Source organism: Micropterus dolomieu, linkage group LG10, assembly GCF_021292245.1.
Source record: "Micropterus dolomieu isolate WLL.071019.BEF.003 ecotype Adirondacks linkage group LG10, ASM2129224v1, whole genome shotgun sequence".
Taxonomy (NCBI): domain Eukaryota; kingdom Metazoa; phylum Chordata; class Actinopteri; order Centrarchiformes; family Centrarchidae; genus Micropterus; species Micropterus dolomieu.
Window position 1 is genome coordinate 9,254,027 of NC_060159.1, and position 18,597 is coordinate 9,272,623.

General features: G+C 40.9%; 2 protein-coding genes across 13 annotated transcripts in view; both read left to right on the forward strand.

The window, feature by feature from the left end:
* Nucleotides 1–5,317, forward strand: part of LOC123977373 (1-phosphatidylinositol 4,5-bisphosphate phosphodiesterase beta-1) — a 171,373-nt gene extending 166,056 nt beyond the window's left edge. For all 8 annotated transcript variants that reach the window (XM_046059997.1, XM_046059994.1, XM_046059995.1 and 5 more), the window contains one exon: nucleotides 3,285–5,317. In XM_046059997.1, coding sequence (XP_045915953.1) covers nucleotides 3,285–3,509 — 225 coding nt within the window. In that variant the 3' untranslated portion in view covers nucleotides 3,510–5,317. The remainder of the gene's footprint in view (nucleotides 1–3,284) is intronic.
* A 1,448-nt stretch (nucleotides 5,318–6,765) lies between these two features.
* LOC123977750 (1-phosphatidylinositol 4,5-bisphosphate phosphodiesterase beta-4-like) overlaps nucleotides 6,766–18,597 on the forward strand; it is a 72,319-nt gene continuing 60,487 nt past the window's right edge. For 3 of the 5 annotated variants that reach the window (XM_046060685.1, XM_046060684.1, XM_046060686.1), the window contains exons 1-2: nucleotides 8,885–9,267; nucleotides 12,721–12,763. The gene's annotated coding sequence lies outside the window, so the exon portion shown is untranslated. Of the gene's footprint in view, nucleotides 6,834–6,908; nucleotides 7,050–8,884; nucleotides 9,268–12,720; nucleotides 12,764–18,597 lie in introns of those variants that run through there. The other 2 variants (XM_046060687.1, XM_046060688.1) reach the window with 2 other exon arrangements.

The following is an 18,597-nucleotide window of genomic DNA, read 5'->3' on the forward strand; positions in this document are numbered from 1 at the left end:
ATTCATCCAGTAGAATTAATTTTTTATTGATGAATTTTCTAATAAGTTTGTTTTCTGTTCACTTTGTTGAGTTTGTTGGGTGTAAGTCTGAAGTGCGCCCGTATTCGATTAACAAAGACCCCTCAGACAAGATATGGATCCCAGATAAATTCCTCTCAGAACTTGCAGGTATTTTCGATCTCTCATAATGCTGACGTGACTGTATTGAGCTGTGAGACTCTGACACCATTCATCTTAGCAGCTTTTCTTTTAATTACTGCTCTCCCGTGGGAGCCAGCCGGGTAGTTAAACAGAGAAATCAGCATTACAGCAATTATTGGATCACAATGAAATGAATACAATCTTGTCATCTGTAATCATTGGGGGCGTCTATGCCTGGGAGAAAACAGTTTCTCCTGTCTATTTCTCTGTGAGGGGAGGGAGTATAGTACATGGATGAAAAGGGACCCTGGTCTACATCAGAGGACCAAGGTACCTATTCAGTGCTGAATATCACGGTTCAAGGCCACCACTTATCTGTGGCTCTCCTCTCCCATCTTTCTTTTCTATGTCTAATATAAGTTATGGAATAAAGGAGAATAATAAGCTTTAGACAATAGCCATGGGACAAAACTATACTGTACTGTAGCCTAGAAAAACAATATGCATTGTGATTGTTGGAAATCTTTAAATGGGCTGTTATTAATATTTTTATATTCACAGTGGGTCACATGACTATGTGTAATGTGAAAAGGATTGCTCATAGTGACAAACCCATTATTATGCAACTCTGCATTTCCCTTCAGTCCTCCGTAGCATTTTAGCATCTATCAGCTAATGTTTTGGTTTTAAGGCTAACAACAACTAGTTCAGCTGTTCACTGCATCAGTGCAGTTTCCCGACTTATGTTCAGCAAAATAGCTCTGATAAACCGCTACTTGTCTAGCATCAAACAACAAACAAACAAAGTTTGTGGCTTGCTGGTTTGCATAGTGGATCATTAAGCAGCTAGAGAGGCAGATGTTCCCCTCAGGAGTTGGTGGAAACCAAAACAGAGCTAAAATCAAAGTGAATATTGTACTTTAAATTCATCCGATTGCCAGAAACACAAGTCACAATGAATGCCATTGCCTAAATCTACCCTGTGGAGTTTTGAATGCTTGTAACGCCACGGTGCAATGTTTTAATGAGTGGGTCCCCATTTTGATTTGTATTGTGCAAATGAGACACCCAGTCCCAATTCTTGCCACCAGTTTCAATCTGTTTCACTGATCAGTCATAGCAAGTGCCAGGAAAGGCAGTGAATAAGAAGACTGCTAGCAAGTAAAGTAGATATAAACAATGTAGGATTAAATCGACTTTAAAAATGTATTATGGGAAAGGAAATTTGTCACATTTGTTAGTCAACATGGATACACACAATGTGTTTTGGTTAGAAAGACTGAAGGTAAGCATACCTTTTGTTAGTTTACAAGAAAACTCCACAGGGCACTAATTTTCAAAGAAGAATTTAGAGATTTTAGAGAGTGGCTGTTAAAAACTATGTTGTCAAGAAGGCAAACAATTAGAAAATGCACACCTCATGTGAAAGGATCATTTTAATTTGTTGGGTCCTTGAACTAAAAATACCCTGATTGTTGCTGGTGTTCATGGACTCAGATACGCGAAATGTGGTTATTACTCAGCATTGTCCAAGTTGATAAATAAATGAAATTGGCTGTTAAACTTTCAAATCTATATGCCTCTTTTATAGCCTTTATGTACATTGGAAAAGTCAAATGATCATGCTTCAGATGGGCGCTTCCCAGAATAAGCACCATCAACTGAAATGTGAAATAGATAAGAGTCTTGCTAAGGGAACACTAGCAGTACTGTAGCTTGTGAAACTAGGGAAAGACTTACTTACTTACTTACTTATCTAGTTTCCACAGCTTGACGGACTCTTTATGAACATCATCAAACTTACAACACCGTTTCCATAAAGAAGTTGGCACGCTGAGTAAAATGTAAATAAAAACAAAATATGATGATGTGCAAAACATTGTAACCCCAATATTTAATAGAAAATAGCTGAAAGACAACCTATCAATGTTGAAACTAAAAATTGTATTGTTTCAGGACAATGATATGTCCACTTTGAATTTGATACCTGCAACACATTTAAACAAGTTGGGACAGGGTCATGTGTTTCTGTTTCTCTGTTGCATCGCCTCTTCTTTTAACAGCACTCTGTAAGCGTCTGGGCTGAAGCCCGAAAATGCAATGTTTTACCATTCTTACTTTATGTAGGATTTCAGCTGCTCAACAGTTTGATGTATCCTTTGTCGTATTTTACGTTTCATAATGCACCAAACATTTTGAATGGGTGACAAGTTGCAGGCAGTCCAGTTTAGCACCCGGGCTCTTTTACGAGGGAGCCACGCTGTAATACGTTCAGAGTTTAGTTTGGCATTGTATAAATAAGGCCGCCCCTGAAAAAGACTTTGTCTACTTGGCAGCATATGTTGCTCCAAAACCTATATATATTATTCAGCCTTAATGGTGCCTTCACAAATGTGCAGGTTACCCATGCCATGTGCACTAATGCACCCCCATACCATTACGGTTGCTGGCTTTTACACTGTACACTGATAACAACTGATCTTTAGCCTGGAGGACGCAGGGTCCATTATTTCCACACAGAAATTAAAGTTTTGACTCGTCAGACCACAGGACAGTTTTCCACTTCGCCTCAAGGCAGTGGCTTTTCCTCTTTGCATGGTAGAGTTTTAACTTGCATTTGTGGATGCAACGATGAACTCACTGACTATGGTTTTTGGAAGTGTTCCTTAGCCTATGCAGTGATCCACTACAGAATCGTGTCTGTTTTTGATCCAGTACCGTCTGATGGCCCGAAGGTCATTGCCATCCAATTTCATGAATACAGAGATTTCTGATTGTCTGAATCTTTTAATGATATGATGTACTGTAGACAATGATTATTTTGCAAATTTTGCGGTCTTTTGTTGCCACTGTCCAAACGTTTTTGAAATGCGTTGCATCAAATTCGAAATGGGCATACCATTTTCCAAAAACAGTAACATTTTCAGTTTCAACATTTGATAAGTTGTGTTTATGCTATTTTCAATTAACTATGGGGTTTCAATGTTTTGCACATCATCACATTTTGTTCATTTACATTTTACACAGCGTGCCAGTTTGTTTGCGAAACAGGGTTGTATAATGTGTAACATATTCCAAATAACTAGCTGTCTTTTTTCCTCATGTACAAATTCTTGACTGATATGTGTGTTCTCCCTCTACAGCTGCAGAGCGATCTGGACCAGGAGTACCAGGACAAATTTCGCCGACTACCCGTGGAGATCCAAGAGTTTGTTCAGGACACCAGCAAGGCCAAGGTTAGCGACGATGGCGTCCATGGAAACCTTGTTGCCTCCTCAACAACAGAGAAGCTCAACCACAAGGCGTCGCAGTCAGAGGACGACACGGAGGAGGGCTCGTCGGAACGAGTCTATGACACTCCCCTTTAGAGATTTAACCTTGGCGCTTTGCTTCACACTGGGACACTGATTGGTGGATGTGTTTGTGACCACAGATCTAGGACTGCCCCAACTTTGGTCCAGTTTTAACCAATGGGAGGATTAGATCAAATCTGAGCCTGACTTGGTGAGTAGAGGTCCTCTCTGCATAGAGTGCAGTCTTGTCTGGAAAACCGTTTCATATAAATAGTAAGTTTTTGTGTATTTATATGTTACCTTTATGTTGTCGTCTGTTTCGGTACGGCCACAGGATGTGTTACAAAGCACTAACTATTTGCAGGAAATAACTTACTTGAACTATTGCACAGAGAGAGTAGTTTCTTTTTATTATTTTTTATTATCATGATATTGATAGTAGTGGTGGTCAGTGAGGTGTGCGGTGCCAAGGTTTTGAATTCACTTACAGTGGACATTGCCATTTAAGTGGAGTCAACTTGTACTGCAAAGAAACCACTGCATATTCCGCCTTTAGAGCTTCCATCTTTATAAGATTTAGATTCACCCTTACATATTTGCACTGAAGGCTCACAACGTAACTATGTAACTCTTTTACTTTAACCCAGAGGCACTGGTGGCTTGCTGGTTCTCAATTTTGTTCTCACAGAACTAAGCGTATGTGTTGCTGCTACTTTGTTTTTTTTAAATCCTTTTTTAACCATTATTTGGTTTAAATGAAATTTGGCGTGGTGATATTATGCAGTGCTCTGTCATTCTTTTTGTGTTTGGCTAGTTTTTAACAGGTTTGCATTGTTTGTGGGCAATTCTGCCAAGAGAGGAAGTGAAGGAAAAGGGTGTTGTACAGTATCTGCATGTATTTGAACAACTGTTAATGTGACAGTAGCTCTGTAGCAGAGATGTTTGTTAAATGTAAAACTATTTTCTCTGAAACATTTAAACCAAACCTGCAAAACAGTTTGGATTCAGTGTGGCTTGATACACCACTGTGGCGTAAGCTGAACGGGACTAAAACAACAAACAACACGCCCTTTTCTTATACCCAACAGTTTTTGGCTCAAGTTAACAGATTGCACATTGTATTCTTTTACCTTTGTCCCCTCTGACTAAAACAGTCAACCCAGGATATTCAAACAGAAGAAGAGGATCCTGCTGTAGTTTTATAGAAGTGACCTCTTAACTGGTTCATTGTGTACCTACAGAGGAATGTGCATGCAGTTCCCAAGTACACAAAGCGGATGCCCAGGTCAACAGGAGATATGACGCCCCAAATGTGGCGTTATTCTCAATATTCACCCAGAACTGGTAGCTGTAATTTGACGTGTGAAAATAATTCAGTTATGTTTAATTAAACAGACTCAGTTTCTATCTGTTAAACACCAGAGTTAACATGATCTAATGAATAACTGAACTATTTCCTCTTTAACTAACAAATGGTTCCCATTCAGTAACCATAAGGAAGTGTTTTTAACTTCCTAACTGTCCAGTGCCATTTAACTCACAGGTCATTTGATATCAAATAGTTTGGCCAGGGGTGGGGGGAGTTGAAAGTGAAGGATTACCTGACATGTAAGTACAAACTACTTTTTAAAAAGATGATATTGATGTGAGAGTCCTGTGCCTTTAAATAGGTTTGCCTTGTTTGATGTTGAATGTGTGAAATGCATCATTGTTTGAATTGCCATTATATTATATGAAGCTGTCTGATATTGAATAGACTGTGTGCACTTTTAAGTACAATACCACTACTGAGTCATGCTTGTGATGAGCAGTATTTGACATGTGTCACATAAGAAATTCGAGACATTCTTCTTTTTTGTCTTGAACCACTTTATTTAACAGTCCCCCCCCCCCCCCCCCCCCCCCCCCCCCCACCCATCAACTTACGTGTATGCACTCTGGAAATGTAAATGTATGTATGACAAAAAGGATAAAACATGAAGTTGATAAAAAAATAAATAGTGTAAAGGGAATTTGCCTGTAATTAAAATAAATGTGGCTATTATTGTACATTGCTGGAGTGGAGTTGTGTGTCTTTTGATTTATCATTGGTCAACCTAAAATTAATTAATCTCAAACTTTTATGTTTGTGTATGTGATATGTTTTTTAATGACATTCATACACCACTTTATGGACTTTATTTCCCTATCACCTTGTATTTCCCTTGTATTGAACAGATCCTCATTAGGTCTATTGTCTTATCATTTTTTAGCCCCCAGTCCTTCATTACAGGTTGTGTTTGCATGTTATTTACTTTAAAATGTGTCACATGTCCTTGTTTTGTTGTGCTTTATTATTTTACCAATGTTTACCCACAGTCTTTGTAACATAGACAAATACTGAATAATACTGGTGGAGACAGAGAATAAGAGTACAAAAGAGAAGTCTGAAGATGTGCTGCATTACAAAAAAAGCAGGCCACATGTGAAACAATGATCCAACCCCAGCTATAGAAGGTGTGTTTGGCAGCATCTGTGGGGTGACTGTATGTACTGTATGTATGTAGGTGAGTGTATATGTATGGTATGTATGTCACAGTCAGGGGCAGGGGGGAAGCGGGGGAAAGCCTCGGTGACCTAATTCCTATCATCTCCTAGGTAACAATATCTTAATAATCTTGATAATCCTAGGAAGAACATTCATTTGAGCACTCCCATGATAGAATCACCAGTCACCACTTGATGACTGAGAAACACTGAAATCATACAGAATTATTAGTATTCATTTCAAAGGACCGCATTTATGAATCATGCACATTTGCACTAACATTCATCACTTGTGATCACTTGTGTCATAACGAAATAAGTGAAAATATACAGTATGTGCACATGCATGTACATGTTTGTGGGCATGTTTGTATTATACATCATGTGCCTAAAAAGTCAAATCACTCACTTTATATTGACTTAAAAATCCACTCAAGCTTCTGTTTCATGCATTGCATTTCATTCACACTGAAGGGCATATTACGGTGTGTGCTGCCATATGTCTGCTGCTACCATTTTGATTTGAGCATGATCAGTGATAACGCACTTTTAATTTTCAACACATTTTCAAACAAAGTGTGCTACTCGTTGTTGTGTGGGTGTTGGTGGCATGTGCTGTGTAAAAGCCTTACTATGCCTGTGTAGCCATGTGTACGTGTGTCCTCACAGCTTGATTCCACGTGCTTTAGAGTGTGATTTCTCAGCTGTGTGCTGCAGGTGCGCGTGTTTTCTAGACTACATAAACACTGTGTCCTTCTCAGTCCCAGCTCCTCAGCAGAATCCCAACAGGCAACAGGAGATAAGAAAAGCGTGGTCGTCCATAACAACCAGTGTGACCATTCAGAGGCCTCCATGCATACCGGCAAGTAGAAAGTGAGTTAATTAACCCCGAGTTCAGGACGGAAGGAGGGCGGCTTTTTAATAAGAGTCTCTGGGTTATATAAACAGCAACGCCCTTCCAAACTCTTATCGGCCTGCGTCTGTCCATCTGCTGCGGGTTTCAGGAGGAGGAGGTGTCCTGTAACTGGGCCTTAATGAGGCACATCAGGACAGCAGAAGCGGAGAGGACCACAGGGTGCTGCTTTGAAGGTACACTAAGCAGACACACACGCACATATAAACATATGGAGACGTTAATAGACATGCTGTAGTACTACTTGAAAGGATCTTCACTGACTGCTTTCAGTCCTTGGATTTAAATATCCTAATCTAAACCCAATGTAAACCTAATCCAGTCTTAATCCTAAAGCCAAGACACAACCCTAAAGTAATACTAACATTAAACCTTACTAATCTATTCTGAATAACAATTTTGGTTGCAGTTTTAACATTATCCATAAGACTATGTCCTAAAACCTAAAATGTCCTCTTTTCGCAGATGAGGAAAAGCACAGTGCCTTTGTTTTGGAGGACTTTCCTCACCATTCTTTCACCACGTCTTTTTTTCAACAAATTAAGTCTTAATAAGCACAGAAATGCAATGCAAGAGCATGCACTGTTTCAGAGGGATTTTCTTTCTAATGTTACAGTGGGTTTAGTCTACTTTTGTACTTTGTTGTACAGGAAGTGGGAGACAAAGCAGTGGTTGACTTTACCACCAATTTTGCAAATTAACATCACTTTACCTGAGATGGTGGCACAACATAGCCTGTGATAACAGTTGTATAGTTTCTTCTGTGGCTCTGGAGGGACTTTCTAAAGTCCGATGATGTCATTGCTTTGATCTGGCAGAGAGTGTAATGAAACACACTACTGACTAGCCAGTGTATTTGGAGCTTGATCCATACTAGGGACTAAAAGTCAGGATATTTCAGCCTCTGCTCCATCTATTTTGCCCAGAGTCTGTGATGGTTCTCAGTCATCCAGGTCATGGACTTGGTTGAAAATTTTGAAGATGTTTTACCCCTCATCCAAGACGCTTCTTTTAGTTCTGACTGACTGGCCAGGAATCCCAGCTATTTAACCTCTCTGGGGTTGTTGTCAAGATGATCGATACCACATGGTTCATCAGTGCTCCTGGCTCTTGTGGCCAAGTCTGAAACGACCGTCGCTGGCATTCTCACATGAGGCCAAATGTGAGTGTTTGTTTAGTTTCCTGGGAAAGGATGAAAGGACAGCATTGTTAAGAGGGGATAAGTGGTGACACCCCTGTTAAGAGATGGCCTCTCCACTTGGGTGTAAATAGCCTCCTTGAATCCTCTTTAAAACCATCTGTCCTCCCTGTCTAAAATATGTACATTGTCGTCCTCAAAAGAGTGCCCTGCTTTGACCATTCGTGTTAAATCTGTCCATCATAAGTCCCCTGACTTTATAGGCGAGCGATACTACATTGTTGGACTAGCCCTTTAAAGACGAATCCTTTACCCTTTGCCACACATGAAGATGCATATGACATAACTACAATAGACGCCAAGGACCACTATCCCATTTTACACTGGCAGTTATATTTAATGTATCCATCCTTTCCACCAAAACCTATCAAAGCAAAAGTTATGTGGGAATAAAAAATGGGTAAAATAGGTTACAGAATATGGGTAAGAAAAAGTAAGAAAATCCTCTACTGAACTTTATCCTTCTGTAAAGAGATGATTCAGCTTAACGTAATTCTGGTTATGAATCAGTGTCATAAAGATTCGTGTCATTTTCATTTTTTTTAACTCTGCTACATCAATAGGACTAATACTACATGGAGTGATGCCATAGATATAAATAAAATACAGTGCAACGAACTCACTGCTGAGAGCCTCAGAGTCAGACACAACAGCCTCTATAGGAAAAATAGAGCAGCTTTACAGTGACTTTACAAAGGGAGGAGGAGGGGCGCAGTGTTTGTCTTTATCGACGCATGGCAGCTACAGTAGTCAGCTGTTAGAAAAGCAGGGAGGAGCTGGATCTGATTCTGCTGGATGACTCACTCTTGTCAACCCAAGGCACACTCATTCACTCATTTGCGCACTCTCCCATACACACAAACACGAGCGCGTGAGAACACACTCACACGCAGGCACGTTTGGTGGGGTGGGCGCGCGCTACACAGCTGAAGAGGGGTTCCTAATCAAAGCGCATCAGGGCCGTTCATTCTCCACTGGAGGGCGAGTGGTACAAGAGCACCGGGACACTCCAGCAGCAGTGAGACAGCGCAGACAGTCGGAGGGAGACGGGATAGAGCAGCAGCACCTGGAAGACATACAGGCAGAGACGCAGACAGGCAGCCACACAGAGAGAGAATCCCGAGCAGGACTCCGCAAAGCATCATTTCTTTCCGCCGTTGGACTAAACCCGTTCCCGTCTCCAACACCGAAATCACGTAAGAAACAAGCATAAAGCTATCTGAAAGGTCTCTCATAGCTGCTAACGGAAAATTAGAGTTACTGTGCCGAGTGCTCCGTTTAACGCAACGTTAATGTTAGGCTGTGTGGAACTGAATGTGTTAGTTTAGCTGTTAGACGGATGCTGTCGAGACAGGACCTTTCATTTGAACTCCATCACGCTAGCGTTCAGTGGCTCACTCCAAACCCTGCTTTTCATTCAGACAGCACACATCCTCCCACTGCTTCACTCTGTCTCTCTGTCACACACACACACACAGCTGGAGACAGACGGCTTTGCTAGCTAGCTAGCCAGGCTCATTGAAATGGACCTTTTAGCAATGTGATATCAAATTTGCTCTCGCTTTGCTCGGCGCAGTGGCTTCTCCTCCAGGTAAATTCGAGCCGCCGCGGTTTAAAAACGATGATGAAATGCAGGTGTTATTGATGTGTCCAACGGCTGGGAGGCTAGCCAGCGGAGCTAGCTGTAGCGGGACAGATAAGAAGCCAGCCGGCCGATGACAGGCACAGTGCACGGTGCACACTGCACAGTGGCCATAAAAGTCAACGGACAAACCGACATAGCCTGGCTTTCTATGTGTTATATTTACACAGATATGTGTACATTGTGGATTTCTGCACAGTAGTATTCACATCTTTCTGACCTACCAAATAATCTTAATGCATTGTTAATTTAATCTGTTGAACTGGTGCATCCAAAGGCTGCTGCTGCTAGTCGGGTAGGCAGCTAAGTAAATCTGGCAGCTGCAGCTGCCATTCATACATCCCAGAAAGCTAAGTGACATTGATTCACAGGACAACCAGAAAGCACTAGTTTCTGTTTCAAAGACTGTGATTTTGTGTCTATTTTGTGTTATTTATCTTCAATGTCATATCAATGTTTAAATGAGCAATTAGATAATGATAATAAAATAGTATCAGATTTTGGTGACAACTAAATTGATGTATGTTTGGTCTGTTTTCAGTGTATTCAGTCCACTTGCAGCAAAAAAGATGTTGTATATCAGATTTCAGTGTTGATACCTTGTCACTGATTCTAGGTTAACTCAATGTCAGCAAGTCTGGAACTTATCATCCTTTTTTTTTTTTTTATTGAGGGGAAGATGGATATCTTTGCTGGTACAAATGACATATAATTGACAGAGTCAGACAGCAGGTTCCTATTTTCAAAACCTGTTTTATCACACACACCCTTAAGGTAGAGCGTGTTGTTTGTTCAGGAATAACCTGTGGTTAACTCCGTAGGCTTATTTGCAGTGCAAATAACTCATAATGTAGGTATTATTTTTGGTCAGGTTTCGCTTGGCTTGGCAGGCTTCAAAATTAATTGATGAATACATGTGGACGGTGTCTTGACAAACTTGTTGCATCAGCGGTTCCACCTGTTCACACCAACTTGCTCTGTCCACCTACACCAAATGAGCCATATTTGCAGAGGAACCTATTTTCCTCTTGTAAAATGCAGCACTTGTGTATTACAGTATTCTAAATGTTGTTTTGCCACTATATATAATTTCAACAGCCTTTTGGTCAGGGACCGCAGAGTGTGTTATTGTCTGTTATTGTAAAATTGCGGGAGGATTCTCTCCTCCCAAAGTGTGTCCTCTGCAGCCTATGAAAGATCACAAGTATTATGTAAAGAAAGACACAAATTCTGCTCTGGCTTATTGACATTGCCTCGTAAAACATTGCACTAGTGATTACAGAGGCAAACATTACCCTCGCTCGCACAATAACAATCCCTTACCTGTGGCTTAAACCCGGACTGTGAAGCATTTTGATGAATAGAAGGGGACTAAGAAGCTTAAAGGCTAACTGAGGGTGTGCAGGTGTTTTATTATTTTATTTTTTGAACCCAGTGACATTGTAAGCATCTGTATCTTTGGTGCAGTCAGTAGTGCCTTTGATACAATACAGTGCTATCCTGCCGTATGTTTATTTGGTAAGAGGATGGCTGCATGATTAGGGATTTAATGGTAATCCCTATTATTTTTTGCAAATACTGTAGTGATCATGATTATCACCCCATTACCACCTGCTATTATTAGTTTTTAATGATTTTATGAACATAACGGACTATACTTTATGTCATTAATACATATTATGTATTACGTTGTGATAACAAATTTTTTTTTTAGTGCTGACTGTCCCACTTTTGAGAGTTTGCCAGTCTTATTTGGAATGTTAAACATTTAAAAATAATTATTTGGCCACTCCCCCTCTGACAGGTGTAACCAAATACACAATAGGCCTGGTTGATATTTTTCTCTAAACTGAGTGACATCACGCTAGTGTGTCCGGCTTGTAATTTATTGCGTGTGCAATGCAGACTGTGGGGGTGTGATCTGATTTACTTTTCAGAATTAGATAAATTTGAATCTTTGCATTTAGCTAGACTGAATAACAAAATCTTTGCATAACAGCAAAGCTAGATTTCGACTCTTGGATGAAAAGACAGCACATAATGGACAAGGAGGGAAGTACAACAAAGTCCTAGGACACACATGCCATGCCTTGCATTTGTTACAGTTTCAGAGTTTAGAAATGTGTGACCTGTGTAGCAGTAACAGTATTAGGGTGATTGAGCTATGAACTGTGTTAGACGCACATTGCTCAGTGTTGTCTTTTGGATGCTTATATTTCTGTGGTGAGCTTGAATGTAGCTGTGGGGTTGGTCCGAACTGCAATGAAGTGAGAAAATCTCTTTTTTTTTTTCTGTTTGTATGTTTTCACAATGGTGTACTTGCCAGTATCGTATTGAATTGCTCGAAGTTTAGAGGTTTATTCCAGTAGGACTTAAGTGGGAATTTATCCCTCTGCCTGCCAGTTTACTGTACATCTTGATTGCTTGTTTTTCTTTTTCCCTCGTTTCCTCATTTATTTGGCGCTGCTTCTTTTCATAATTAGGATGATCTGGTCTTGATTAGCTCTGCTGTCTCCAGTTCCATCCCTTTGTTTTGGTGGGGCTATCAGGTTTTGATCACAGCACAATTTCTTCTCACACACCAGTCTTGACAAAGCTGTCAGTCATCCTCATGGATGTTTTAAGGCCTCAGAGAGATCTATGAATGAAGAAGTGCCAACAGACAGCCAGATGGATTGATAGGCCAATAGACAAGCAGCCTGGCACACCAACTGACGGCCCTGTTGTTGTGGTAGTATGTCGACATGTCTGCCCTTATTGTTGAAGTCTGACAAGCTAAGGCTGTTGCAAAGTTGTTTGTCGATTTTGTGACTTGCTCTGTGTTTTCCTTGGCAGGGAGTAGTTGGATGTGGTATGTGCTCGTGTCTCTGTGTAGTTCGTCTCAGCTCCTGCCCTTCCTACTGTATAGCAGGGTTTTAGACCTCAGACAAATAAGTCCAGATTAAGGCCTCTGTGATTTATGAAATTCTCTCCTCTTCTTACTGTGTGTCCTTTTTTGTCTCTGCAGGCCAAGACATGAGCTTCTCCCGCTGAATGTTGATGCTGAACTGGTGAGTTTTGGGGTTGTTCACCGCCAGTGGTCAGTCAGCAATAGACATTTCCTTTTTGTTATTTTTATTCTGTCCCGGTTTTTGTCAAACAGCACTGCTGGCTAATACCATCTGGTAGCTCTTCAATATGAGTTTCCTGTTTCCAGAGCACCCGGTTCATGATTGCATATTAATAACCTGGTCTGCAATAAATCAATTGATTAAAGTGTATGCATAATGGGCGCGAAACATATGACCTTATCCTGTCTGTAGACCTGCCTGACAAGTTGTGTAATCTGGATATCTCCATGTGTAATCTAATATGCTTCTGGAAAACAAGGGGGGGGGGACCAAAAAAACAACAACCAATAAGAAGGTGACGAATGATGAGGATTTTCCTGCCATGTAATATTTAGCACAGATATCTGACTCTTATTTTGCCTTCTTGCTACTCTGCCGTTGAGGTCTCATTAGAGAATACAGATGCTTTTCCCTCCAAAGTGTTCAACATTGCAAACAAGTTACATTGAAAGCTCGAAACGACTGACATTTTATTAGATTTGTGCTGAATGATGAAAGCAAGAAGCCTAATGTTTCACCGTATCTTTCATACAAGACTGATGTGTAGCGTTCACCGATCCACACACCAGACATCACTCATTGATAAGCAGTGTGCGTGCTGCTGCTGCTGTTGTGTGCTCTCATGCCAAGCTAGACACTGTAGTGGGGCTGAGAGGTAATTGCTCTGTATAATACACTCACCGGCCACTTTACTAGATACACCTGTTCAATTGCTCGTTAACACAAATGACTAATTAGCCAATCACATGGCAGCAACTCAGTGTATTTTAGGCATGGTCAAGACAACTTGCTGAAGTTCAAACTGAACATCAGAATGAGGAAGAAAGGGGATTTAAGCCTATGTTCAGACCGCAGGCCCATATTTTTTTGCTCATATGTGACTCAGATCACCGTTTTTATAACAGTGTGAACAGGCCAAGTCACATGGAATCTGATCTTTTCCAGTTCGGATACAGATCAGATCTTTTAAAATTTAATTTCAATTTTTTGAGTATGGACTCTCAGGTCGGAATTGATGCAACTTTGATGTCACTCTAGAGCAGCTGTTGTCACTGTCCTGCTGTAGACAGAGCTGCGGTGAACGAAAAAGCTCCACAAAAAGCCATTATTAAACACGTGGCTCTTTTCCTCCTCTACCTGAAATCTACCGAACTGCAAGCTCTCTTCAGTTACCCGCATGCTACTTGTCCGTGTGGACACAGTGGGGGGGGGGGGGGGGGGGGGGGGGGGGGGGGGGGGGGGGTAGTGAGTTGTGGGGCAAATGCGTTACATAGCGCAAGAAACCAAAATGAAAAGGACAAAGTTGTGAGCACTTGTCCTAATTTGGGAGAAATGTAAAAATTGGGAGGGGTAGCAGGTATGAGCTAACTGGGTCTAACCTCTGTGGCTCTGTTTACTTCGCCACGACAGCGTGCTGTGTGTGACGTTGTTATTCCTCTGTGCATGCTGGTCACTTTCAGGCCGTGGACAGTTCAGAATGAAGTCTAATATGGGCCATGTTTAAACAATAATGTAAACTGTCAACCAAAAAAATCAGATCTGTGAAAAAAATCAGAATTGAGCATTAAGGCCTGCAGTCTGAACGTAGCCTCTGTGACTTTGAACGTAGCATGGTTGTTGGTGCCAGTATTTCAGAAACTGCTGATCTATTGGGATTTTCGCGCACAACCATCTCTAGGGATTACAGAGAGAGTGGTCTGAAAAAGTGAAAATATCCAGTGAGCTGCAGTTGTGTGGACGAAAATGCCTTGTTGATGTCGGAAGAATAGGCAGACTGGTTTGAGATGACAGAAAGGCAACAATATCTCTAATAACCACTCGTTACAACCAAGGTATATAGAACACCATCACTGAACACACAATATGTCAAACCTTGAAGCAGATGGGCAACAGCAGCAGAAGACCACACCGGGTGCCACTCCTGCCAGCTAAGAACAAAAAAACTGAGGCTACAATACACACAGGTTCACCAAAATTTGGACAATAGAAGATTGGACAAACGTTGCTTGGTCTGATGAGTCTCAATTTCATGGTGACTCCGCGGAAACTGCAGAGCCTCAGTCTCTTTTCATTCAATTACATTATAAATTTCCAGCTAAACTCATGCTTTTTGAAAACCCTCTTCTTTCTCTCTCTTGTCTGCCATTCACCAGTCTTGTGCAGAGTTTTGCGTCGCGGTTCCTCACGGGTCTATTTCAAGTAGCCGGCTGTTTAAAAATTAAAATTATCTGAATGTCCAGCGAGGTGTGGACAACTCTGCACAACACTAGTGAAGCTGGGGCTACATCTCTTCTGCCACTACACATACGTGGATATGTAAATCTCAAAATGTTCTAGTGGTTCTCAAGTCTAGGACCAATTCAGTACAAGGAGAAACAAGTACCGTAACACTTGCTTGCAGTTTTTCCATTTTGTCCTAATGTGGCTGCATGTTAGTAAAGATATGAAGAAGGAAACAAAGTTCCCCTGTTTGTTGTCAACACTGAGTTCAGAGTTCTTTCGTTTACAGAAACAGATGATATAATTAGTGCTTCCGATGAAGCACCCCCATCAGATCCTTCCAAATGGTGAAAACTCAGATGCTATTTGTAGCAGCAGCAGTCATGCATCAACAATGTCTGTACTATCAGCAGTGTCAGCAGTAGCAGAGTCAACACACCTAAATCAATTTCTAGGGTTTCCAAGTGTTTGCATGGATCCAGCACCATGAAACGCCCTCAGCTGCATTTTCAGACTTTCAAAGGAACTACATGTTTTAAATGTAATCCAGAAGTAGAAATGAAATGAGGCCCGTCTAAAATGGCCAAACCAAACCATTTTCATGTTCATCTAAATGCGCTGAAGCAGCTGGTTTTGTAATATAAAAAGTGAAGGAGGGGAAATGTTCTGAATCATTGCAACATTTCTGATTGAATGTGCAATTCACTTATCAAGAATATAGCTTCAAGGACTGTGTGACTTGTGATAAAAAGTTAAGCCACACTTTTGATTCACACTTAGTTTAATGTAATTCTTAATTGAAGGAACATACTCTTTTTAGGATCAGGTAACAAGGTCACTCAGGGTGAGCACTTGCATTGAAAACCTTTCAAGATTCAACACTTTATTATCAAGGATGCTCTGTTCTACTGGCCTGTGACACTGCTAAAAGGGTCAGTAATCGTCCTCCGCTCTCTGCGCTGACAAACTCGACTCCACTCCATCAGTCTCTGCTTCAAATGCAACACAACTGATCAAAACCTGGCCTCAACCCTCACTGGTCCAGATGTTGTCTATTAATATTCGATGATGTACAGTGTTTGCTGCTTAAAGAAAAGAGCAAGCTCAATGATGAGAGAGTATGTCTACGCTACAAGGGCAAGTGTGGCTTGAGGGTGAACATAATGACAGGGGTATTCTCTGCAGACTGTCAGCCAGCAGCAGAGAGAGATGGAGAGCGAAAAGCAAAGTAGACAGAGGGAGAGCCGCTTATACTCCCACCAACTGATGGGAGCTGCTGTCACCAAGTCAATATTTACTCTTTCTTAACAAAAAATTGGCAGCATTAGCTTCGCTGATTCAGTAGCAGGCAGCGGAAGCATCCTGGTTTGTGTGCAAGACGCTTTCGAAGAGTAAAAACAACACCTCAATAATAATAATTAATAATTGTAGCTCACGCGTGGCTCTAAAAATACACTGGAACTGAACAGGAGAGCTATTACCCACCCCTACAGTCTTCGATTCGTCCATCCTCCCTTCTCCCTTTTTAAATATATACACACACACACACACTGCTGTGTGCACGTTTGCTTTACCCATGGCTCAATCCACTATGGGGATACATGTGAACGCAATTTGCACTTCCAATTAAACTGTCGACCTTCGTTCCAGAATGCAAAAGTTGATTTTGTACCATCCTCTCCTGGATAGCTATTATTACCCAGCCAGCCCAATAATAGAGAGAATAGGGTTTACAAGACACTGACGAGGATTATTGAAGTCAGCAAAATAATTTGTACATTTATCACACTGTCAATATTTGGGTGGGGGGTTAAGAAACCTTTCGAAATATTTAACTGTTGTCTATGTACTGATTTTGAGATACAAATGTGTCCAAATCGTTCACATTAAGTTGGGGAGAGCAGTGTAAAAGAATAGGTTTAGACTGAAAACATAGCAGAATGCATTAAACTAGGGTTGCCTGAAGCATGCTGCCAAGCTTCTAACACATGACTCGCTGACCAGATCAGATGACTAGATAAACAGCAGGAATGTTGCTTCTTCCTCTTTCTGCAGAACAGCTCATGTCTGTCTGGGAAAGAGGAGATAGAAATGTTTTGAGTGTGGATGTGTACAATATCTGCCAGAAGAGCATCTCTAATCAGCCCACTACTAAGTCCAAGCAATTATGTAACATTTAGCAAGCTGAGCTTATCGCTCATCCTGCTCAGCTAAGTTAAAATGCAGAATGCCGAGCATGGCACAATTGTCTCTATTTTATTATTGACTTGCATAATCTAATGGCTGCAAGGGAATGCCTGGTTTTATGTGGAACAGCGCAAAGTATTTAATATGGGCCTAATTTATGTTTGTCTTTCAACACATGAAACAAATAAAAAGTGGATTTTAAAGAGATTTTTGTCAGGGGTTCTTTGGAGTTTACAACTCATAAAATAAAAAAAGCTTCCTGAACTCCAGGACTGAGGGGAAACAAACAAATTTTAGGCTGAGTATAAACACACAGTATAACAGAAACAGTCCCTTCAGATGGATTTCCAACCACTGCCAGCTATTTGTCAAAGGCCCCCAATCATATTTCATCAGACACTTCTCGCATGTCATTTAAACAAACCTCATGGCTTAGCACGTGAATCCATTAGATTGCTATCATAACAAACTGTGGAAGTAATGTAAAGTTTAGAAAAGTGTCACAATCAAAACACGAGGAGTGTTGTAAATCTTACTTGGACATTTTTTTTTTTTTTTCCTAAATGACATATCTACTGTATTTATCACATATTATATATACAGTATTTCCATGCTTAATCCTGAAGGCACTTACTTTCCAGCAGCTTCAACCGGCAATGTCTCCATGTTCCATTAGTCTGTTTAAGAAAACTGAAATAAATATGAATGAAGGGTGTGAAGTAGCCAGTCACCAAACGCAATAGCTGTTGTGTGTTTCACCACAAAGTTGATCTTTCTTGGCTCAGTTAAAATTTACTCTATAATTTTGTTTATGCAACCCCTGCTGTTGATGGAGATTGGTTATACAAGTTGCCAGAGTTTGAGTCAACTATGAGAAGAAAAACTAGTTTCAGTGTAATGCAACACACTGAAAGAAATTGTTGTGGACCTTAGCGCTGCTTTTGACACCATTGATCACAACATCATGTTAGACAGACTGAGGCACTGGGTGGGGATCTCTGGTACTGCTCTAGAATGGTTTTCATCCTACCTGTCAAATAGGAAGTTTTGCGTGTCTGTAAACAACTATGTCTCTTCATTCTGTCCAGTTAAATATGGTGTGCCTCAGGGGTCGGTCTTAGGACCCATTTTGTTTTCCTTGTATCTGCTTCCCCTTGGACATATTATCCATAAACATGGCATTTCTTTTCATATTTATGCTGATGACACACAAATATACTTGCCCGTCAGATCCACAGACCCTGGAATGCTGAGTTCACTTAACAACTGCCTTTGTGAAGTTAAAAAATGGATGTCAAATAATTTCCTCCAGCTGAACTCAGACAAAACAGAAATCCTGGTCATCGGGTCCCAGCAGATGGCAAATC